Below are 25724 nucleotides of genomic sequence, written 5' to 3' on the forward strand. Positions count from 1 at the left end.
AAGTGCAACGTGTTGATTTGATACATTTATATATTGCCATAGGATTAATTATCACACAGCGTTTGCTAACACCTCCAGCACAACACACAATTATCATTTCTTTTTTGTGATGAGAACATTTATGGTCTAGTCTCTTAGCAACTTTGAAGTATACAGTACATTATTATTAACTATAATCACAATACCAGGTATTAAATCTTCAGAACTTATTCATCTTCTAACTGCAAGTTTGTACCATTTGACCATCTCCCCAATTTGTGCTTCATTTTCTTGTTCAGACTTAACTAGAAGTTATTTGACTTTTAAAAAAAAAATCCTTTCAAGGAACCAACTTTTGGCTTTGTTAGTTTTCTCTATTGCTGGTCTGTTTTCACTTTTATTGATTTTTGGTCTTTGGCATTTCTTCTATTTATGTCGTTTTACTTGTCCTTTTTTCTAGCTTCTTAAGATGTAACTTTATTTTATTTTATTTTTGTCTTTTCTAAGGCTGCACCCACGGCATACGGGGGTTCCCAGGTTAGGGGTCCAATCGGAACTGTAGCTGCCAGCCTACACCACAGCCGCAGCAATGCCAGATCCTTAACCCACTGAGCGAGTCCAAGGATTGAACCCGAAACCTCATGGCTCCTAGTCGGATTCATTAACCACTGAGCCATGACGGAAACTCCTTAAGATATAACTTTAAAGCGTATACTTCAAGTCTTTTCTCATATACATGTTCCTTCTAAAGCACATGGATTGATACATTGTTTTTTTATCATTCAATTTTTGGAGAAGTTTTTTTTTTTTTTTTTTGCCATTTCTTGGGCCACTCCCACGGCATAGGAGGTTCCCAGGCTAGGGGTCCAGTCGGAGCTGTAGCCACCTTCCTACGCCAGAGCCACAGCAACGCGGGATCCCAGCTGCATCTGTGACCTACACCACAGCTCACGGCAACGCCGGATCCTTAACCCACTGAGCAAGGCCAGGGATCGAACCTACAACCTCATGGTTCCTAGTCAGATTCGTTAACCACTGAGCCACGATGGGAACTCCAATTTGGAGAGTTTTTTAATTTTCCTTGTGATTTCTTCTTTGATCATGGATTATTTAGAAATGTATTGTTTAATATCCAGATATTTGACTTTATTTCTAGAGTTCTTATTATTGTAACGGGGTCCTCATGCTGTACAGTGGGGAAAAAATGTAATAAAAAATGATTTCTAATTTAATTTTATTCTGATCAGATAACATGTTCTGTATGATTTCACTTATTTGAACTTTATAGTGACTTTTTTTTTTTTTTGGTCTTTTGTCTTTTGATTGAGGGCCACACCCATGGCATATGGAGGTTCCCAGGCTAGGGGTCTAATCAGAACTATAGCCGCCGGCCTACACCACAGTCCCAGCAACGCCAGATCCGAGCCATGTCTGCGACCTACAGCACAGCTCATGGCAACGCCGGATCCTTTAACCTACTGAGTGGGGCCAGGGGTCAAACCTGCAACCTCATGGTTCCTAGTTGGATTCGTTTCTGCTGCGCCACAACGGGAACTCCATGTAGTGACTTGTTTTTATGACACAGCATATGATCTGCTTAGTGAACATAGTTTGTGTACTTGTAAAGTACATTCTGTAGTTACTGGATGTAACATTTTATTAATATCCCTTAATATTCAGGTTATATTTGTCTTGATTGATTTTTGTCCAGTTGTTTTGTCTATTTTTTGTCCAGTTGCTAAGAAGGGATTAAAGTCTTCAACTCCGATTGTGAAATTATCTGTATTTCCTTTTAACTGTGTCACTTTGTGCTTTTTTGTATTTTAGATATCTTTTTAAAAGTACATATGCATTTATTTATGTCTTCTGATGAAATGTTCCTTTTTATATTTATGAAATATTACTCTAGCTCTAGTAACATTTCTTAGCTGGAAGTTCTTTTGTATCTGATATATCTTGGGTTTGCATGGTATGTTTTTTCCTGTCCTTTGCTTTTAACTCACCTCTTTCTTTAAAATGAATGTCTTGAAGTGCACATATAATTAGGTTTTTTTTTTTAAATTTCTTCTAATAAGCTCTGCTTTGTCACTGGAGTGTTTAGTCCATTTAATGTAATTGTTGATATGATTTGAATTGTCTTCCATTTTTGCCATCTTGTTTTTTCCTTCTGTTTTCTATTGTCATCTCCTTTCATTTGATAAGTTAAAGTTTTTGAGTTTATTTTCTCTTATCAGTTAACATATTTTCCTTTTAAACAGCTGTATTAGAGGTATAATTTACATACAATAACCTACATACTTTTAAAGTATGATAAATTTTGACATGTGCATGAAACTGTCACCACTTTCAAGAAAATGAATATATTCATCATAGGCCTCCTTTTAGTATTTCTCTCACTTTCCTACCTACCAATGAAACCACTGATTTTCACTGTCATTATAGATTAGTTTCGATTTTTTAGAATTTTACATATTTTCTTATTTTTTTTCCTGGCTTCTCCTACTCAGCATACTTATTTTGATATCCATACTATTATTATATGTAGCAATAATCTGATACTTCGTGTTGTTGAAGATGTTGTCCATACCACAATTTGTTTATCCATTTACTTGTTGGACAGATTGGGATTATTGACAGTTTTTGGCTGTTACAAATAAGGCTTCTTTGAGTATTATTTTACACATCTTTGTTTGGACCTATGCTTACTTTACTCTCATTAAATGCCTAGAAGTGGAGTGTCTGGATAATACAGGAGGTTTTTGGAAGGTATTAAGACATTGCCAAACTGTTTTCCAAAGTGGTGTTACCATTTTCCATTCCTACCAGTACTGGATGAGAGTTCTAGGGATAAACCTCACTTGGTAGTAATATATTATCCTTCCGCATTCTTGGATTTGATTACTAAAATTTTGTTTTAAAGTTTTATATCTGGCTTTATGAGGACTCAGTAATTTTCTGTAATGTCTTTTTCTGGTTTTGTTCTCTGAGTAATTCTGGCCTTTTAGAATAAATTGGGAAGTATTCTTTCATTTTTTTTTTGTTTTTGGAAAGATTTTGTATACAAAAAAGAAATAATAATAGCTTTATTATTAATTTTCCTTAAATGTTTTGTGAAAATTTGCCAGTGAAGCTGTCTATTTCTGGAATTTTCTTTTTTTAAATTTTTATTTCTCTATATATTTTTTCTACTGCACAGCATGGTGACCCAGTTACACATATATGTATACATTCTTTTTTCTCGCATTACATCATAATTGACTAGACAGAGTTCCCGGTGCTACACAGCAGGATCCCATTGCTAATCCATCCCGAAGGCAACATTCTGCATCTATTTATCCCGACCTCCCAGTCCCTCCCCTTTCCCCTTGGCAACCACAAGTCTGTCCTCCAAGTCCATGATTTTCTTTTCTGTGGAAAGTTTCCTTTGTGCCGTATATTAGATTCCAGGAATTTTCTTTGTGGACGCATTTATCTCCAAATTCTATTTGTTTTTATAGCTATTTGGCTATTTAGGTTAAATGTTTCTCCTTGAGTAGGTTTCGGTGTTTTATATCTTTTAGAAAATGTGTCCAAATCCAGGGGCAAAAAGTTATTTATAATAGTCTCTAATTTTTTATGATAGATATAAAATCTATAGTGACATTACCTCTCCCATTCCTGATATTGGTAGCTGTGTTCTCTTTCATGTACAGATTAGACTGCCCAGAGGTTTATTAACTTTACTCATCTCAAAACCAGCTTGGGCTTCATTGAGTCTGTCTTGTTTTCTATTTTCTATTTTATTAATTTCTATTTTGGTCTGTTTTATTTCCTTTCTTCTGTTTTCTTCGGATTTGATTTCCCCATCTCTTAATTTCTTAAGGTAAAAGCCAGGCCGTTAGTTTGAGACCTTTCTTATTTCTAACAAAGGCATTTTGCATTATAAATTTCACCCTAAAATATTCTTTAGCAGCATCCCCAAATTCTGTTGTATTTTTATTTTCATTCAGTTCAAACTACTAATTTCCCTTCTGATTTCTTTTTTGCCCCCTGGATTGCTTAGTTTCCAAATATTTGGGGATGATAGGTCAAGAGGTCTTTCTGTTATTAATTTTGATTTTAATTCCAATGTAGGCAGAGCACATAATTTATATGACTTGACTGTTTCAGAATTTATTGAGGCTTGTTTTATGGCCCAGAATAGTGTCTATTTTAGTAAGTGTTCCATGTGTACTTGAAAATTATGTGTAGGCTGCTATTTTTGGCTGGGATGTTCTTTAAGTGTCAATCACATAAGGTTGGTTGATAATGTTTTTCAAGTGTACTATATCCTTGCTGCATTTCTGACTATTTCTTTGCACGGTTATTGAGAGGAGTATTAAAATCTTATAGTTGTGGGTTTACTTATAGTTATCTCAGTTTTTACATCATGTATTTTTACACTGTGCAAGTGGGGGCTTAAACATTTAGGATTTTTCTGTCTTCCTGATTAAATGACCTATGGATCCTTATGAAATGACCTTATTTATCGCTGATGACATTCTTTGCTCTGAGATATACTTTTTTTCTGATATTAATACAGCTATTCTACTTTTCTTTTGCTCATGTTATAGCATGGTGTATCTTTTTTCATTCTTTAACTTATTTGTGTCTTTATAGCTAAAGCACATCACTTATATGCAGCATAGAATTTAATCCTAAGTCTTTTTTTTAAATCAAAGTATAGTTGATTTACCTGTGTTGTGCCAATTTCTGCTGTACAGTAAAGTGATCCAGTCATACACATGTATGCATTCTTTTTCTCATATTATCTTTGATCATATCCTATCCTGAGAGATTGGATATAGTTCCCTGTGTTGTGTCTTAGATCATACTTCTTATCCAGGCTGTCAATCTCTGCCTTTTAGTTGTAGTGTTCAGACCATTTCCATTAATGTGTCGTTGGTATAGGCTTAAGTCTCCCACCTTGCTATTTGTTTTCTGTTGTCTTATACTTTTTAACTCTTCCTTTTAAAAAACTGGTTGAGTATTTTTTATGACTCTGTTTTTCTCCCTTTTCACTGTATTAGCTATAATTATTTATTTTGTTATGATAGAGACTGCGTTAGGGACTACAGTGTACATTTTAATCACAGTTTACCTACATATAATAGTGTGCTACTTATATGTATAGAATAAAAGCCTTACAGTTATATACTTGTATGTCTTCATTTTGGGGATTTATGTTATTATTATTTTACTTATACATATATTATAAACAAAAATACAAGCATACAACATGTTATAAATAACAGTTTTAATATTTAGTCAATTATCTTTTTTTTTTTGTCATTTTGTCTATTTTTAGGGCTGTACCCTCGGCATATGGAGGTTCCCAGGCTAGGGGTCTAATTGGAGCTATAGCTGCTGGACTACGCCAGAGCCACAGCAACTCAGGGTCCGAGCCAAGTCTACGACCAGCAACGCCAGATCTGAGCCTTGTCTGCATTCTACACCACAGCTCACAGCAACACCGGGTCCTTAGCCCACTGAGCGAGGCCAGGGATTGAACCTGAAATCTCATGGTTCCTAGTCGGATTGTTTCCACTGTGCCACAACGGGAACCTTCGGCAGTCTTTTTCATAGAGGGTCAAATGGTAAATATTTTAGGCTGTTAGGCCATAACTTTATTTATAAAAACAGAAGCTTCCAGGGTTTGCTAAACTTGGTTTAGTTTCATATTTCCATCTGGTATCATTTTCCTTCTGCCTGAAGGACTTCCTTTAGTGTGTGTATATATGTGTGTGTGTACGTGTGCACGCATGTGTGTGTACTCTCATGAGCCCACAAGTCTGCTAGTGATGGAGGCTTATAGTTCTTGTATACATGAAGACATCTTTCTCTGTTCTTGCTGAAAGATATTCTTAAAAGCAAACTATAGGATTCTACTTTTTTTTTTCTTTCATTACTCTAACGCTATTACTCTACTTTTTTCTTGCATTTTGTTTTGACAAGAAATCTGCTGTCATGCTTGTCTTTTTTTTTCCTGGCTGATTTTAGGATTTTATCACTGGTTTTGAGCACTTAGATTATGATGTGCTTTTCACATAGGGTTTTGTTTGTTTGTTTATCTTTTTAGGTCCACACCTGCAGCATATGTAAGTTCCCAGGCTAGGGGTCGAATCAGAGCTATAGCTGCTGGCCTACAGGCCTACACTACAGCCACAGCAACTTGGGATCTGAGCCATGTCTGCAACCTACACCACAGCTCAGGACAATGCTGGATCCTTAACCCACTGAGCGAGGCCAGGGATTGAACCTACGTCCTCTTGGATACTAGTCAGATTTGATTCTTCTGAGCCATGATGGGAACTCCTTTTTTCATGTTTCTTATGCTTAGAGTCTGCCTCTTGTTTATAGTTTTCATCAATTTGGAAATTTTTCTGCCATTAGTCAAATAATTTTTTTCTGACAATCTTCCTTCCTTTGGAGATTCAGTTACACATATATTAGACTACTTAAAGTTTTTCTAGAATTCATTGATGCACTTTTAATTTTTTGGATTCTGAAAATATTCTTTCATGTTCAGTAGACCTGAGATTTCTCTGTTTGTAACCTAGGCTTCAGTATTAAAGTCAAAAGCCTATCAACTGGAAATTTGCATGCAAGATTTTCTCTTTCTATGTTCAGATGAAAAGCATTGCTTTAAAGGTTATGTAGGTTTCATTGTATAGTAGAAATTATCACAACATAGTAAATCAACTGTACTTCCATAAAACTTTCAAAAATGAAAGTAAATGAATAAAAACACAAAAATAAGACAAAACAAAAGGTTACCTAGGCAGATAAGTAGATACTATTTTTAAAGTATTTTCATGGCTGGAGAACGTTTAGAAGACAGAAATGCCAGAGGCTGTCTGAACATTAGTATGAGAGTTTTGCACTGGAGAATCATTAATTTGTTGTCTTTGTACCATTTAGGCAGTCACTGAGGAGAGTATTGCCTTTTTGCAGAAGAGAGTGGTGGAACTAGAGAATGAAAAAGGAGCCCTGCTCCTTAATTCTACAGAGCTGGAGGAGCTGAAAGCTGAGAATGGTACGTATAAGTGAAAACCATAATTCTCTGTCTTCTTAATCCAAAAGTGCCACTACTTTTATCACTATACATGTATAACACATAGATTCTCTGATTCTATGATAATGAAGATCTTATTGGTAGTTATTGAAGGTAGGATTGATACACCTTAAACAATTTGACCATAGTACCAGGGTTTGCATAAGTTTAACATTTTTCAGTGTGGGCTATAAATGCTGCAGGGTGTCAATATTATATTCATTTTGGAGTGGTCCAGGAATCTTCTCAGAAGTGTGGCTTGAATAGGACCTTAATACGACCCTGGGTTTTTAAATAGGCAAAATGAAGAGAGAAAGGACTTGCCCAGTAATAAACATTTGTGGGATAAAGTAACAGATCAGTATAAATAAAAGTTTTAGAGGTAAAAACCATTTGGTTTTTGCTCATGCTATATATTGCTTAGAACCTTATCCTTTTCCTTTAACCTGGCTAATTCTTACTCATCTTTCAGGCCTCTGCTAGGACTTCATCTTTTTCAGGAAGTCAGTCCTAATATTCCAAAGTTGGGTTAAATGCATTTTTGTGTTTCTGAAACATCCTTGCATTCCTTTAACGTTACATCAAGATCATCTATTTATATCTTTATCTTTTATAAGCCCTTCACAAATAGTTTATAAGCTCTTCAAGGGCTGGGGCCATTTTTTTTTTTTTTCATCTTTTTCATCTTTGCTTTACTCTTTACCAAGAACTAGAGTAGTACCTTGCAAATGAGTGGCTGCTGAATAAAGTTTTGTTGGATTGAACTAAATTGAGCATTTATTCTATTGGACTATGTGTGAACAGTTGATAAGAATGAAGATATACCTCCTTCCATTTATCACTGGCTTCACAAGCACCTTATGGTTTTAGTAATATGTAGTTAATAATACGTTATTGATCTATTTTACCCTGGGGTAACTGATAACTATGCTTTATCTTTGAGAGTGAAAATGAATACCAAGTTTGAACCAAAGTTTGTACCATTTTCTAAACTCTGCAGCCAAAGTTTCCTACTGCCATTTTACAGTTCCACTTAGCTATAAATTAGGAATTATAAACCTTTATTAGACTAGTCACACCATTGCTGATAAAGAACGAACATCGCAAATTCAGCTCATTATTCACCCCACACAAACCACTTCATTGAGACTTTATCTATGAAGTTTATTTTGCAGTTTTTCAAGCAGGCCCTGTCTCTTTCGTGTAGCCGATTATGGTTTAGAGATCATGTGAGATCCATTCTCTTTGCTTTTCCTGCAAGAATCCCAGGCCTTAAGGTTTTCTGTATTAGTTTTCATGTCTGGCCTTATAGGTTGCCTGTGCTTTATGTGTCAGGTTCTGTTAAACTCACCTTTTGCACCTCTGTTTCTGCCACTGTGCCCCTTTGAAATGTCTAAACACGTTATATACTGTCTTGAGTTCATTTATTTCATGAGTGTTTATTCATTCATTCCGCAAATATCTATGGTACCTTTTCTTTATATGCCAGGCACTGATCTAGTTGCTAAGGATACTGCTGTGAACATATTAGAGAACAAAACAGGCCATAAACATGTATATACACAAGAGAATTTCAGAGAGAGATAAGTATTAGGATAAAAATGAAACAAGTTACTGCCTGCATGAGGAAGAAAGCAGCACTGGAGTGGTCAGGGTAGGCTGTCTGAGCACTTCATACCTAAATGATAGAAAGGGGACAGTCACACTCAAAGAGGGTGAGCAAATCTCATTCCAAGTAGAGAGGAGCAGTGCAAATACCCTGAGTGTGAATCAGTTTGATATGTTTGCAGATGGAAGGAAGGCCAGTTGTCTTGAGAACAGAGTAAGCAAAAAGAGGCAGTACAAGAAGAGGAGTTTGGAGAATACGTGAGACCAAATTATATAGGTCATGTTAGGACATTTGGATTTAGTGTAAAAAGTATTATTTTTTTGTTTGTTTCTTTATTGTATTTGCCTTGTATTCTTTACTGTATATGCCTGAGCTGCTCAGAAACACTAAACGTCTTAGAGGCTTTTTAATACTCAATATTTTCATCTTCCAAGGAAATACTACCCTTTTTAGATATACCCTGTGTGACAGAACATGGGGTTGAACTCAGAACACTGAATTCTGACCCCAACTCTATAAAGTAGCTGCAGGTTATGTCATTTCTTTGATTCATCATAGGGTCATTGAGGAGATTGGATAGCTCCTTTCTAATGCTAAAATTTGATGTCCTTATGAACATATGTGGAAAGACATCAAAGACATTATTAGTGCTCTATCAATGCATGATGTATATTATGAACACAGAAGGGTTATAGGAAAATTAAGGCAAATGTATTATGAAGCCTCAAATTATGCCACAGAAATAGCTGCTTTTCGTCATATGATCTGGCATTTTTTTACTTCAAAATCTTCCACTATTTATTATACTTCACTGACGTTGATTATTAATACCTAGTACCATTCTATCTTATATCTCATCTTTATTCTTTTTTTTTTTTTTGTCTTTTTAGGGCCACACTCATAGCATATGGAGGTTCCCAGGCTAGGGGTTGAATTGGAGCTGTAGCTGCTGGCTTACACCACAGCTTATAGCAACGCAGGATCCTTAACCCACTGAGCGAGGCCAGGAATCGAACTTTCGTCCTCATGTATGCTAGTCAGATTCGTTTCCACTGAGCCACAGCGGGAACTCCCCTTATATTTCGTCTTTTCATCTTCTTTTGCCACTTCTTTATTTTAATAAAAGAAGTGTTTTTTCTCCCCCAAACTGTTTTGTCTGTTTCTTTCCTCTTGATTATTTCATGCATCTCAAATAGCCTCACACACATACCTCTTTCTTATTTTTTCAAACACTCTACATTTATCTTCTAAGGATATTTATTTTGTGACTTTCAGAAAAACTGTCCTCTCAGATTACTCTCCTGGAGGCTCAGAAGAGAATCAGCGAGGCAGATAGAGAAGTCAGTGAGGTAAGTGGGATTTTTTTTTTTTTTTTTTGGCTGCCCCACAGCTTATGGAGGTCCTGGGCCAGGGATCAGATAGGTGGCACAATTGCAACCTAAGCTGCAGCTGTGGCAGTGCCAGGTCAGGGATTGAACCTGCGTCCAATGCTCCCAAGATGCCGCCAATCCCATTGTGCCATAGTGGGAATTCCAGTGTTATGTTCTTAAAATAAACAGAATATGAGCTTGATTAAGAGGAAGTAGTTTCAACCCTACATATTTCTGTAATTTTCTGATGTTGACAGAGAATTAGATTACGTAGAAAGTGAGATTTAAGGGAGTCATAGTGGTTATTATGGTTTTCTCATTACTCTCATTTGTTTCTGAAAATTTGGAATTTTTATTTGTCCTAAACCACTGCAAATACAATAGCACTTATTTGGGTTTTGATAACCCATTTTTTCATACTGGGTTATCATTCATCGCAACTTCTTTTATCATTTCAGAAAAGTTTCTCGGTGAAGAGGTTAGAGTCTTTAGTTTCCCCTGCCAGCTCCCCCAACCCTGTCCGGTTGGCACAGTTTCACTTAGGATTATATTAAAAAGAATGGTACTTTTTATAACCTAAAAATTACTATAAGAGAAGTTCCCATTGTGGCTCAGTGGGTTATAAACCTGACTAGCAACCATGAGTCTGCAGGTTTGATCCCTGGCCTTGCTCTGTGGGCTAAGGATCTGGTGTTGCTGTGAGTTGTGGTATATGTCACGGATGAGGCTTGGATCCAGCATTGCTGTGGCTGTGGTGTAGGCTGGCAGCTGCAGCTCTCATTTGACCCCTAGCCTGGGAACTTCCATATGCCACAGGTGCAGCCCTAAAAAGCCAAAAAAAAAAAAAAATTACTAGGAAATGTGTGGTTGCTCAGTATTCTGCTGATTTAAGATTATTGTTAGCTGTATTGTGCTTAATTGTCCTTCCAATCAAGAAGTCAGTTAAAGACTCATAAATGGCCTTGAAAAAAAATTTTTTTTTGATCTTTTAGAGCCAGACCTGCAGCATGTGGAGGTTCCCAGGATAGGGGTCTAATCAGAGCTGTAGCCACTGGCCTACGCCACAGTCATAGCAATGCCAGATCTGAACCGCTTCTGCAACCTACACCACAGCTCACGGCAACGCCAGATCCTTAACCCACTGAGCAAGGCCAGGGATGGAACTCTCAACCTCATGGTTCATAGTTGGATTTGTTTCTGCTGTGCCACGATGGGAACTCCCGAAAAAAATCTTAAATACTTTAACTTCTTAACAATGGTATCTGCTTACTTATATTAGAGTTCTCCAGAGAAATAGAACTAATAGGAAGTATATATAGGGAGATTTATTTTAAGGAACTGGCTTATGTAATTGTGGAGGCTGGCAAATCCAAAATTGCAGGGTAGGCTAGCACACTGGAGACCCTAGGAAAAGTTGCAGTTTGAATCCAATGGTAGTCTTTGGGCAGAATTTGTTCTTTTTGGAGGAGGGCAGTCTTTTGTTTTGTTTTTTTGGTTATGGTTTTCAGCTGATTAGATGACGCCCACCCACATTATGGAAAGCAATGTGCTTTCCTCAAAGTCTACTGATTTAAATCTTAATCTCATCTAAAAATACTTTCACAGAAACATGTGGGATAATGTGACCAAGTATCTGAGTGCTGTGGCCTAGCCAAGTGGACACACAAAATTATATTCAGTACTTTTTCATGGGGCCATTGATGCTCTGTTCACAAAATTGTCAAAAGGGGACTAGATTTTGAAAATGATAGCATTATGCAGTTACTGACATTATGAGAATTCAGTAGTGAAAGTGAATCTTGTTTCACCAAGGAGATGCTTAATGTTCTAAGATGCTTCACAATCATGTCTAGTGAAAACAAGATAGCTCAAAAAAGAACAGGAAAGAAATGTGGGAATCTATTAAGAAAAAGATAAAGCAACCAGAAGGAGAACAAATAAATAGGGAACAATGGAAAAGAAAGGAAATTAAAAAAAAAAAAAAAACCCACAGAAATTGGAGAAAAAAAAGGTAGCTAAAATAATCCCTTGGGATAAGAGAGCCTGAGTACGGAGTTCCTGCCATGGTGCAGTGGGTTAAGAATCTGACTGCTGCAGCTTGAGTTCCTGCAGAGGCACAGGTCCAGTCACCTGTCTGGCTGTGGGTTAAAGGATCCAGCATTGCCACAGCTGTGGCATAGGTCACAGCTGCAGCTCGGATTCAGTCCCTGGCCTGGGAACTTCCATAAGATGCAGAACTTGCGTAGAAAAGGTCCTTAGGGAATTTAAGGCAAGCCAAAAGGGGAAGAATATTACTAGAAGAAAAAGTAATGAGAGTGACTAGAAAGAGCAAAGTTCTCTGATTCTCTGCCCTCTCACATTGGGAAAATGTTGATTTTTTTTTTTTTTAACTTGAGCCAGAGGTTAATCAAACTCTGTAGATAGTGTAGAGATCAGCAGAGGGTTAGACTAAGGGAAGGAAGAGAATGAGCGAAGTGGCCTGGCAGATGGTTAGCTAACATTCACCAAAGACTTACTGTGTACCAGCTTCTGCTAGGAAATGGCAGAACAAGAATGTGAACTCAGGCAGTTGGCTGTAGAGCTTGTGCTCTTGGCTGCTGCATTGTATAACAGTCCACTGTTTTTTTTTTTTTTCCTCGTATCAGGTTGGAATTTTTTTGTGGGGAAAGAAAAGATGCTATTGGCACAGATAGAGATTTTATTATGTCCACTGTCCTCAAACTCATTTAATAAAATACTCAGTAAAGTCACCATGAAATTCGCTGATTTTGTTTCCCAATAAAACAATTATAGAAGTGATTTATGTGACTTGTAGTCTAACACAGTGGTCTTTGTAATAATAATTTGTTTGCTATTTTGTCAAATTTCATACCTAAGCCCCAACAGAATTCCTTTTGGATTATTTTTTATCCAGTTTATTTGTTTGATGCTTTACTTGTCTGTTAATGGCTAGCTTATGTAATATTCCCCATTCCAATAGATAATTTAAGAAAAGGAATCCTGCGACTTCCTCCTTGGTATGGGATGAAACACAAATTTTTCATATCCTGCTTCCCTTTTTATTTTTGAGCATTTCTTAGGAGAAACAAGTAGGCGTTTTAATTTTTAGAGAAAGTTTCCCAAGTGAGGAGTATTTAGAAAATGAGTCCCAGGTTTCCTTAGGTCTTATGAGTATGTCTTGACCTCAGTCCAGGATTGACAGGATGTCCTCAGAGATCTAATTTGGGAAATAAAAACTGATTTTAAAAGTATTTGGCAGTTTTACTGTAGGAAGGTTTGGACCAAAAGGTTTCAGGTTTTGAAAAATGCACAATATACAGTTTTCATTTAGGCTCTTTCCTTTAAAACATTTGATTGAGGTTTTTTCTTTCTTTTTTAAAAAACAGATCAGCATGGTTGATATTATTAGACTCAATAAAAGCAGCTGTTCTGCTGAGGAAAGTGAACCAGATGTCCTGGAGAACACATTTTCTCAGAAACATAAAGAACTATCCGTGTTATTGTTGGAAATGAAAGAAGCTCAAGAGGAGATTGCATTTCTTAAATCACAGCTTCAAGGCAAAAGGGCAGAGGGAGACCCTGAGGTGATTGACCAGAAAGAAATGAAACAGATAGAGAGTGAAGGAATACCTCCGGTTAAAATGACAGTACTGCTTGAAGATACAGGACAACATTTTCCCCCAGTGCCAGATGAGGAGAGCAGTCTTCCAATAACTGAAAAAGAAGAGCAGATGAGCACTAAATATCAACACAGAACATCTGAGGAAATACCATTAAGTGATGCTAGAATGGAATTAAAATCAGCAAAGCAAGATGATGAGGATAAAGCCCCTTCTGCTGTACCAGCTATCTGTCAGTGTCACCAGGATGAATTGGAAAGGCTAAAATGTCAAATTTTGGAACTTGAAACAAACCTTCATAAAGCAGAAGAAATCCATGAGAAAAATTTAGATGAGAAAGCTAAGGAAATAGGCAGCCTAACCCAGCTGATTGAAGAGTTTAAGAAAAATGCTGAAAACACCAATAGCGCATTCACTGCTTTATCTCAAGAAAGAGACCAGCTTCTTTCTCAGATGAAGGAACTTAGTGTGGTGACAGAACTGAGGTCTCAGGTACAGCAACTGGAAGTGAACCTTGCAGAAGCAGAAAGGCAAAGACGACTTGACTATGAAAGTCAGACTGCTCATCAAAACTTGCTCACTGAGCAGATCCACAGTCTCAGCATAGAAACTAAATCTAAAGATGTGAAAATTGAAGTTTTACAGAATGAACTGGATGATGTGCAGGTTCAGTTTTCCGAGCAGACTACACTGATCAAGAGCCTGCAAAGCCAACTGCAGAAGAAGGAAAGTGAAGTGCTTGAGGGGGCAGAACGTGTGCGGGATATCTCAAATAAGGTGGAAGAACTTTCACAGGCTCTTTCACAGAAGGAACTTGAAATAGCAACAATGGATCAGCTCTTACTACAGAAAAAGAAAGATGTGGAAACCCTCCAACAAACCATTGAGGAGAAGGATCAGCAAGTGACAGAGATCAGCTTTAGTATGACTGAGAAAATGGTTCAGCTTAATGAAGAGAAGTTTTCTCTTGGGGTTGAAATTAAGACTCTTAAAGAGCAGCTGAATTTATTATCCAGAGCAGAAGAGTCCAAAAAAGAGCAGGTGGAAGAAGATAAAGAAATTGTTTCTGGCCTTAAGCAGAATTATGATGAGTTGAGCCCAGCAGGGCTTATAAGTAAAGAAGAACTTCAGCATGAATTAGACCTTGTGAAGAAGGAAAGTGAGCAGAGAAAGAGAAAGCTCCAGGCTGCTCTTATTAACAGAAAGGAGCTTCTTCAAAGAGTCAGTAGATTAGAAGAGGAATTGGCCAAAGTGAAATATGAACCCAGGAAAGAGATCCCACTCAATGAGAGCGAGAGGAGAGAAATGGAGGAAGATAAAGAAGGCAAAGAAGACATAGAAAAATATGTGACTTCTAAGTGCCAAGAAGTAGAAAGGTCATTGAAGCAGGTAATATCTGAGAAGGAAGTGGAACTAGAGCATGTAAGGAAGGATTTGGAAGAAAAGGCAGCAGCTGAAGAACAGTTACAGGCTGTGGTCAAACAGATGAATCAGAACTTGCAAGAGAAGACAAGCCAAATAGATCTGCTCCAAGCAGAAATCATTGAAAACCAAGCAATTATCCACAAGTTAACCACAGGTACCAAGGATGCAGGTGACGGAGACTCAGCTGCACCTGTAAAAGAAGCAGTGGCCATCAGTCCGCTTGTTGCAGGTAGTGGAGAACACTGGAAACCAGAACTGGAAGAAAAAATAGCGGACCTTGAAAAAGAAAAGGAGCAACTTCAAAAGAAGCTACAGGAAGTATTAACCTCTCGCAAGGCGATTCTAAAAAAGGCACAGGAGAAGGAAAGACATCTTCAGGAGGAGCTGAAGCAACAGAAAGATGACTTTAATCACCTGCAAGAACAGTTTGATGAGCAAAGCAAGGAAAATAAGGACATTGGGGACCAACTAAGGCAACTCCAGTTTCAAATAAGGGAGTCTATGGACAGAAAACTCCCAGGCCGTGGCCAGCAGGAAACAGGCTCTCCCACTCAAGGTTTAGAAGAGCCTTTATACAAAGCCACAGAGCAGCAACCTGCTCACCCTGTTTCAGAGTCTGACTTGTGCTCAGATTGGCCTCCTTGTCCTGGAAATACAGATGTGCTCCAGGGCAATACTGCTGTTATTGCCCAGATTAAGGCCCAGCTGAAAGAAATAGGGGCTGAGAAAGAAGAGTTAGAGTTGAAGCTTAGCTCTACAACAGGTGAGCTGACTAAAAAGGCAGAAGAAGTATTTCAGTTACAAGAGCAGATAAACAAACAGGATTTGGAAATCCAAAGTCTGAAGGCAGCGTCCCATGAAGCTGAAGCCCATGCAGAAAGCCTGAGGCAGAAATTGGAAAGCAGTCAACTAGAAATTGCTGGATTAGAACATTTGAAAGAATTACAGCCTGAACTAGATGAACTCCAAAAACTCATAAGCAAAAAGGAGGAAGAAGTTAAATACCTTTTTGGACAGCTGAGCGAGAAGGAAATGGCCCTTACTAAAGTTCAGGCAGAGATAACAGATCAAGAGGATTTAATGAAGGCTCTGCGTACGCAGCTGGAAATGCAAGCCAAAGAACATGATGAGAGGCTAAAGCAGTTACAGCTGGAGCTTTGTGAAGTGAAGCAAAAACCAGATGAGACTGGAGAAGAAACTAAAGCAAAGCAACAAATACAGCGGAAACTGCAGGCTGCCCTTATTTCCCGAAAAGAAGCACTAAAAGAAAACAAAGGTCTCCAGGAGGAGTTGTCTTTGGCGAAAGAGACCATTGAACATCTCACTAAGTCTCTGGCAGATTTGGAAAACCAAGTTTCCGCTCAAAATACAGAAAAAGATACATTCTTAGGGAAGTTAGCTCTTCTTCAGGAAGAAAGAGACAAACTCATTGCAGAAATGGACAGATCTTTAATGGAAAATCAAAGTCTCAATGGTTCTTGTGAAAGTCTGAAATTAGCTCTGGAGGGTCTTACTGAAGACAAGGAAAACTTAGTGAAGGAAATTGAATCTTTGAAATGTTCTAAGATTGCAGAAAGCACTGAGTGGCAAGAGAAACACAAAGAGTTACAGAAAGAATATGAAATTCTTCTGCAGTCCTATGAGAATGTTAGCAATGAGGCAGAAAGGATTCAGCATGTGGTGGAAACTGTGAGGCAAGAGAAGCAAGAACTATACGGCAAGTTAAGAAGCTTAGAAGCAAACAAGAAAGAGACAGAAAAGCAGTTGCAGGAAGCTGAACAGGAAATGGAAGAGATGAAAGAAAAGATGAGAAAGTTTGCAAAATCTAAACAGCAAAAAATCCTAGAGTTGGAAGAAGAAAATGACCGGCTTAGAGCAGAGGTACCCCCTGCAGGAGGTATACCTAAAGACAGTATGGAAGCACTTCTTTCTTCCAATTCTGACATGAAGGAGGAACTAGAAAGGGTCAAAACAGAGTATAAAACCCTATCTAAGGAGTTTGAGGTGTTAATGACCGAGAAGGACTCTTTAAGTAAAGAGGTTCAAGATTTAAAGCATCAGATAGAAGGTAATGTATCCAAACAAGCTAGCCAGGAGGCCACTGAGAAACATGGTAACCAAATAGATGTTGTTGAAAAAGCAACATCTGTTCCAGAAGAGGCTGATAAGCAAGACTCTCCAAGTATGAGCACAAGGCCTGAAAATTCAGAATCCATTCTGTTTGAGGACAATGCCAAGCCTGATGTAAGTGAGAATATCAGCTTACATGATGAAATTAATAACTACCTACAGCAGATTGATCAGCTGAAAGAAAGAATCACTGAATTAGAGGAGGACAAGCAGAAAGACAAGGAATTTAGCCAGACTTTAGAAAATGAGAGAGATGCTTTATTGAGTCAAATATCCGCAAAGGATGGTGACCTAAAAATGCTCCAGGAAGAGGTAACCAAAATAAACCTGTTAAATCAGCAAATCCAAGAAGAACTTGTCAGGGTTACCAAGCTAAAGGAGACAGCAGAGGAAGAGAAAGATGATTTAGAAGAGAGGCTTATGAATCAATTAGCAGAACTTAATGGAAGCATTGGGAATTATTATCAAGATGTTACAGATGCCCAAATCAAAAATGAGCAACTAGAATCTGAAATGCAGAACCTTAAAAAGTGTGTGAGTGAATTGGAAGAAGAAAAGCAGCAGTTAGTCAAGGAGAAAACTAAGGTGGAATCAGAAATACGAAAGGAATATATGGAGAAAATACAAGGTGCTCAGAAAGGACCTGGCAATAAAAGCCATGCAAAGGAACTTCAGGAGCTGTTAAAAGAAAAACAACAAGAAGTAAAGCAGCTGCAGAAGGATTGCATCAGGTATCAAGAGAAAATTAGTGCTCTGGAGAGAACCGTTAAGGCGCTAGAATTTGTTCAGGCTGAATCCCAAAAAGATTTGGAAATAACCAAGGAAAATCTGGCTCACGCCAAGGAAGATCGCAGGAAGGCAGAAACAGAATTAGCTAGCTTCAAAGTACTACTAGATGACACTCAAAGTGAAGCAGCAAGGGTCCTAGCAGATAATCTCAAGTTGAAAAAGGAGCTTCAGTCAAATAAAGAATCAGTGAAAAGCCAAATGAAACAAAAGGATGAAGATCTTGAGCGAAGACTGGAGCAGGTAGAAGAGAAGCACCTGAAAGAGAAGAAGAATATGCAAGAAAAACTGGATGCTTTGCGTAGAGAAAAAATCCACTTAGAGGAGACATTTGGAGAGATGCAGGTTACTTTGACCAAGAAAGACAAGGAAGTTAAACAGCTTCAGGAAAACTTGGATAGTACGGTGGCCCAGCTTGCAGCTTTCACCAAGAGCATGTCTTCCCTCCAGGATGATCGGGACAGGGTGATAGATGAAGCCAAGAAATGGGAGAGGAAGTTCAGTGATGCTATTCAAACCAAAGAAGAAGAAATTAGACTTAAGGAGGAGAATTGCAGTGTTCTGAAGGATCAGCTTAGGCAGATGTCCATCCATATGGAGGAACTGAAGATCAACATTTCCAGGTAAATGAATAGCATTTTTTACCCTTCCAAAGGTAATTGAAGACAAAGAATGTCTCTGTTTAAACTATTTCTCTTCCCTTTAACATTATGAGATTAATTATAGTTTAAATTCCCCCAGAAGATCTATTTCTTCTCACTTCTGTCTCTGTTTCTTCTATTTCTTCCCACTTCTGTCTCTCTTTTTGCAAGTGACCTTCTGCTATAACTTGTATTAACATGAAAAATTTACATCTGCTTCTCTACCCATCTTTCTCTTGAGAGATCTCTTGAATTTCTCCCTTCTCATTTCCGCTATCCCTGTCTGAATTTTTACCATAGCACAAATTATTATACTCTCAAATTATTGCCTTAGCCTCTGAAATGATCTTCTCTTTTCTCTTTCTTGTATTCCACATCAGTTCATACTGTATATGCATGCTAGAGTTATTTTCCTCAAACTCCAATTTTTTTGTTGTTGTTTGTTTGTTTGTTTTTGGCCGCACCTGTGGCATGCAGAAGATTCTGGGGCTGGGAATCAAACCTGCACCACTGCAGCACCCAAGCCACAGCAGTGACAACAGTGGATCCTTTACACATGGAGCCACCAGGGAACTCCACAAACTCCTATTTTATATCATGTTTCAAACTCAAGAGCTAATAATCTTTCTCCTACCTTATACTCTTCCATTTTTAGTAGGATTCTTCTGCTCTGGGACAAATTTCCTCATTGTCTCTCATACCAATATTATTCCTTTAGGGGGCCAGACAATAGCTTTTCTAGAGCAAAATAAAGCAAAATTGGGGACACTTTTTAGAGTGTCCAAAGTCATATCACTAAATTAGCAACATACTTTGGAGTTTGTGATTTAAATATGTGAATTCTGAGGTGCAATATACATTTAATACAGAGCGTTCAGTAGAACTAATATCTGTTTATTAAAAAGATGAGCACTTTTAATTATGAATATTTATTCATTTATAGATCTGAGTACATGTAGTATGTGTTCCTTAGACATCACACAAGTACTTTTCCCTTAAAATATGTATTTAGCGACCTTTCTTTTTTTCTAGGCTTGAGCATGACAAACAGACTTGGGAGTCCAAAGCCAAGACAGAGGTCCAGCTTCAGCAGAAGGTCTGTGACACTCTACAGGGGGAAAACAAAGAACTTTTGTCTCAGCTAGAAGAGACTCAACACCTATACCATAGTTCTCAGGGTGAACTAGCTAAGTTGGAATCGGAATTTAAGATTCTCAGAGACCAGTCAACTGATTTAAATAACTCTTTAGAAAAATATAAGGAAAATAAAGAACATTTGGAAGGCATCATAAAGAAGCAAGAGGCTGATATCCAAAATTGTAAGTTCAATTATGAACAGCTAGAGACTGATCTTCAGGCCTCTAGGCAACTGACCAGTAGGCTACATGAAGAAATAAACATGAAAGAGCAAAAGATTATAAGTCTGCTTTCTGACAAGGAACAGGCAATCCAAGTAGCTGTTGCTGAACTGCATCAGCAGCATGATAAAGAAATTAAAGAATTAGAAAATCTACTGTCCCAGGAGGAAGAGGAGAATACTGTCCTAGAAGAGGAGAACAAAAAAGCTGTTGACAAAACCAATCAGCTTATGGAATCACTGAAAAATATGAAAAAGGAGAACATGCAGCAGAAGGCTCAGCTGAATTCCTTCGTTAAATCCATGTCCTCTCTCCAGGATGACCGAGATCGCATCGTAAGTGACTACCAACAGCTGGAAGAGCGACATCTCTCGGTGATCTTGGAAAAAGACCAACTCATCCAAGATGCTGCTACCGAGAATAATAAGCTAAAGGAAGAAATTCGATGCTTAAGGAGTCATATGGATGATCTCAATTCTGAGAACGCCAAGCTCGATGCAGAGCTGATCCAATATAGAGAAGACCTGAACCAAGTGATAGCAAGGAAGGACTGTCAGCAAAAGCAGCTCCTTGAAGCTCAACTTCAGCAGACTAAGGAGCTGAAAAGTGAGTATACCAAATTAGAAGAAAAACTCAAGGAGTCTGAGGAAGCAAAGGAGGAGCTGAAGAGGTCCTCTCTTGCTCTACAGGAGGAGAAGCAAGGTTTATCGAAAGAGATTGAGAGCTTGAAAGGATCTATATCCCAGCTAAAGAAACAGTTGACAGCCTTGCAAGAAGAAGGTACTTTAGGAATATTTCAGGCCCAATTAAAAGTAAAAGAAGAAGAGGTACAGAAGTTAAGTACTACTCTTTCTTCCTCTCAGAAGAGAATTACAGAGCTGGAAGAGGAATTGGTTCGTGTTCAGAAGGAAGCTGCCAAGAAGGTGGATGAAATTGAAGATAAACTGAAGAAAGAACTAAAGCATCTTCATCATGATGCCGGGATAATGCGAAATGAAACTGAAACAGCAGAGGAGAGGGTGGCAGAGCTTGCAAGGGATCTGGTGGAGATGGAACAGAAGTTGCTTGCGGTCACCAAAGAAAATAAAGATCTCACAGCACAAATCCAGTCTTTCGGGAAGTCAATGAATTCCCTGCAAAATAGTAGAGATCACGCAAATGAGGAGCTTGAAGGCCTGAAAAGGAAATATGAGGCCAGTCTGAAGGAGCTGGCACAGCTGAGAGAAGAACAGGGCCTCTCAGGCAGGGAGAGAGAGGTTCTTGTTTCTAAAGCTGCATTTCCGGTGCACTCCACTGGGGATGACAGCTCACCCCACCTTGAGAAACTTAACCAGCAGCTTCTTTCCAAAGATGAGCAATTGCTTCACTTGTCCTCACAGCTAGAAGATTCTTACAACCAAGTGCAGTCCTTTTCCAGGGCTATGGCCAGTCTGCAGAACGAGAGAGATCGCCTGCTGAATGAACTGGAGAAATTCCGCAAGACAGAGGAAGGGAAGCAGAGGTCTGCAGCCCCACCTGCAACCAGCCTAGCTGAAGTGCAGAGTTTAAAAAAAGCTATGTCATCACTCCAAAATGACCGAGACCGACTAGTGAGTGTCCAGTTTCCTCTTTCCAATCTGCGTTTGAGAGTTTTTGAATCTTTCTTTAAATTGATTTTCACTTTTATAGAAAGTGACCCCCCAAAAATGTATTCGTATTTTCTGGGTACTCTGGGACGATGTTATACATCCCACAGATTCTTTTTGGTCTTAGAGAAACACAGAGCATTGTTTAGATTTCCGTAAATCTGCCATTACCGTCTTAAGAAAGATTACAAATTTCCTTTGCACAGAACTTTCCATTGATTATAAAAGGACTAAAAGATGGAGAGCTGTTTTATATACTTGATACACACACAGAATTTGTCATAGTTTAATTGAATGAAAGCATAGGGATCACTTAGTGCCTTCTTATTGTGACAGTTTAGCAAAATCTGGTGGTATTAAGGGTAGAGAGGATTCAGCTTATCTCATATGTAAACTCGACCCTAATATGTCAACAGAATGTCCAATGTGGAGTTCCCGCTGTGAATCAGCAGTGTCTCTGCGGTGCTGTGTCACAGGTTCAATCCCTAGCCTGGCACTGTGGGTTAAGGATCTGGCGTTGCCACAGCTGTGGCATAGTCACCAGCGTGGCTCGGATCTGACCCCCGGCCTGGGAACTCCGTATATGCTGAGGGGTGGCCAAAATAAGGGGGGGGGTGGGAGTTCAATGTAAAAAGGGTTCATTTAAATACATTTAAATGGCTGCTTAGTAAAGCTTTATTTGCATACTGAACCATTTACCCACTTCCCTTTAATTACTCAACTTTTTTTTTTAAATCTGAGAGAAAGATAAGGGATATAATGTTAAAATTTTGCTGCTTTTGGAAGTAATTGAATCCAGCATTTGAATCCAGGCCTTATTTTTCTGAAAACGTACAGTTGTCACTGCAGTGGTTTGGGTCACTGCTGTGGCTTGGGTTCAGTCCCTGGCCCGGGAACTTTTCACATGCTTTGGGCACAGACAAAAAAAAGAAGAAGATTTAGAGACAAAAACTGGAATTCCATGATCCCAGCCAGGCTGTTTGGGGATTCTACTTTGTGATATTACTCTCTTCACTTTCCTGAGTTTCTTAACTCTGTCAGGCCCTTATGCTTAAGCAAGATAGGAAATAAATAAAGCTTCAAAAGGCTGGATTTTCCATTTTTAATTCCAGAGGATGAAAAGTCTAGTTTTTAAGATTAGCACTAGGGGAAAAAAACATCATTTCTCCTAACTGTAAAGTCTTAGACAATTTTTTTCAATGTGTTCATTCATATTCCATTGAATATTGAAAATTTATAGACAATCTTTTCTTTTTATAGTCTGAATAACCCCCACCCCCTTTTCAGCTGTGATTTTGACATCGGTACAATTTAGGCATATTTATTTACATTTTAAAAATCGTTTCGGTTTAGCTACCTTTGCTGTAGAAGCTTAACCTTTTGACATTGTTTTTAGAACACAAATACAAAAGATCGTCATCAGGACAGTATATACCTCAAAGCTGTAATCCATAGCTCCCAGGTGTTGATTATCTTCTAAGTCAAAATTTTTTTCCTGGATGCTATTAGGATAGATTTTAAATTAGGTATGTTTCATTCAGTAAATTGTTTTACTATTTTTATCTGTTGTAAAAACTGGTGCCTAAACTCTCTCAACCTTTCTTCTACATTTTTGTCTGCTGGATATTTATAAGCCAAGCCAGCATTTTAAAATTTCCATATAAAATTTCCATATAAATCATAGCAATGTTCTTCTGTTTCCTAAGGCTCATAACTGTCTGTGATTTTATTTCATTTAATCATCAGAGTCTGTGATTTCTTTTTTTTTAAATTTTATACAATTTTTAAAGGTTACTTTCCATTTACAGTTATTACAAAGGTTGGCTCTATTCCCCTTGCACAGTAGATCCTTGAGGAGGGATCCTGGGGTTTATCATTTCTTTATTCACAGTGTGCATCAAATATTTTTCCTTTCCATCGACACCTTAGGATGATAAGGTCTTAACACCTTACCCTTAAATGGTTGTAATATTGCTGCTCCCAATTTGTCACCCCTCTAATACGTTACATATATCATTGCTGAGTAAATTTTCCTAAACTACCTTCTTATTACTTTCCTGCTCAATAACCTTTAAATATTGTTCGATCTCTAGAATATGCTTAGGATTCAAACCTCTCAGTCTGGATTTATGGTTCTGCAGTTTGCATTTGCCTCTCTTTCCAGCCTTCCCTTTTACTGTTTCCCTACTCATTCTCTTCATTTCAGCCAAACTAATCTACTCACCCACATTATCATCCTCTCAACCAAAATGTCCTCTCCATTTTCTTTTTTTGGGCAAATATTTCCTACTTTTTATTTTATTTAATTGAAACAAAATTTTTATTGTTATTTCCCCAATACAATTTTTTTTTCTACTGTACAGCATGGTGACCCAGTTACACATACGTGTATACATTCTTTTTTCTCACATTATCATGCTCCACGACTAGACATAGTTCCCAGTGCTACACAGCAGGATCTCATTGCTAATCTATTCCAAAGGCAATAGTCTGCATCTATTAACCCAAAGCTCCCCATCCACCCCACTCCCTCCCGATCCCCCTCCCCCTTGGCAACCACAAGTCTATTCTCCAAGTCCATGATTTTCTTTTCTGTGGAAAGGTTCATTCGTGCCCTATATTAGATTCCAGATATAAGTGATATCATTTGGTATTTGTCTTTCTCTTTCTGACTTATTTCCTACTTTTTAAAGGTTGCCCCAGAGCTCAAATCCTCTGGTTACATTTCCAGATTATGCCATTCTCTATTACCTTTGTATTTCCCTAGTGCTTGTCTTTTTCTTTGTCCTGTATTGCCTCGGGGTGTGTGTGTGTGTGTGTGTGTGTGTGTGTGTACACGTGTGCGCGCACACACACTTAAGTTCTATACCCTTATTTTTTCCCAATTAAATTGCAAACTCCTGATAATTAAGTGTCGTGTCTTAAACTTGTTTGTATATCTCATAGTTTTTAGTAAAAGGGTAGTTAATCATATGGAAGCTAATCAACAATTGATGGGCATTCTCTATATGTGTGGTTATTACTGAAAACACTGTTTCGCAATTTCTTTTTTTTGCCTTTTGTAGGGCCGCACCCATGGCATTTGGAAGTTCCCAGGCTAGGAGTTGGATCAGAGCTACAGCTGCTAGCCTACGCTACAGCCACAGCAACGTAGGATCCGAGCCCTGTCTGTGACCTACACCATAGCTCACGGCAACATGGGATCCTTAACCCACTGAGTGAGGCCAGGGGTCGAACCCACAAACACATGGTTGCTAGTTGGATTCATTTCCACTGTGCCATGACGGGAACTCCTACAATTTCATTTTGTGAAATTTGTCATGTTGGGAAGTTACAGGAACTTTTGAGACTGAAGCTTTTGCATCTGCCGTGAACAAATCATAAAGCCTAGACAGGGTTATAAAGCACATGAAGGCCTGACAATCTGACTCAGTGACATTGCATACGAGGGTCTGCCGAAGTCTCCCGAGGACCTTCTGCATACTTACTGAGTGTATTGTTCACTATCCAGCAACTCTTCTTTTGCGTATATCTTATTCTCAGTCTGTCTCATGAGCATTGAAGTTTCTAGTCTTTTAGTAACTGGCTGAATGTGTGGTAACTTTTAACCACTATCAGTTTAAACACTCAGCTTAGGCCAGCAGGTTGTCACCTCTGCCAGTGCTATGCTTCCTTTCCCTCAGGGCAACCCTAGAGATGAGCTAGATCTGAAAGGAACTTAGATTACTTTGGTCCTCTTCTTAGGTAGTCAAGGGGGATTTTCCCAAATAAAGTCTGAGGGTCTAATTGGCAAGTAATTAGCCCAGGAAATTCTACTAGGGCTTAACAAACAACTCTGAAAACATGCTGGAGTTTTTATATCTGTCCAACTTCCTCAGGACTTTCCCATAATCAAATGAAGCACTTCGGCAATTCCTACTCTAAAGGCTGGAGAGCAGATCTCTAAAGGTGCTCATTTGGTTGTCTATACTCATTGCATTCTGAAAATGATTTGAGGTAGCATTTAAAGATATAAATAGTTTTTCAAGATAATATAAGAAACTAGGAAGGAAGAGAAAATTAGGAGAGAGAAAGATTAAACCAGGAGTGAGTTTAGTGTCCCAAGGAGA

The 25724-nt window shown here is 38.3% G+C and overlaps 1 protein-coding gene across 5 annotated transcripts in view; it reads left to right on the forward strand.

Annotated features, from left to right (window-relative positions):
- GOLGB1 (golgin B1) overlaps positions 1-25724 on the forward strand; it is a 91380-nt gene that overhangs the window by 41868 nt on the left and 23788 nt on the right. For all 5 annotated transcript variants that reach the window (XM_047791239.1, XM_047791275.1, XM_047791248.1 and 2 more), the window contains 4 exons: positions 6919-7033; positions 9936-10009; positions 13417-18614; positions 19665-21579. In XM_047791239.1, coding sequence (XP_047647195.1) covers positions 6919-7033; positions 9936-10009; positions 13417-18614; positions 19665-21579 — 7302 coding nt within the window. The remainder of the gene's footprint in view (positions 1-6918; positions 7034-9935; positions 10010-13416; positions 18615-19664; positions 21580-25724) is intronic.

Source organism: Phacochoerus africanus, chromosome 1 (assembly GCF_016906955.1).
Source record: "Phacochoerus africanus isolate WHEZ1 chromosome 1, ROS_Pafr_v1, whole genome shotgun sequence".
Lineage (NCBI taxonomy): Eukaryota > Metazoa > Chordata > Mammalia > Artiodactyla > Suidae > Phacochoerus > Phacochoerus africanus.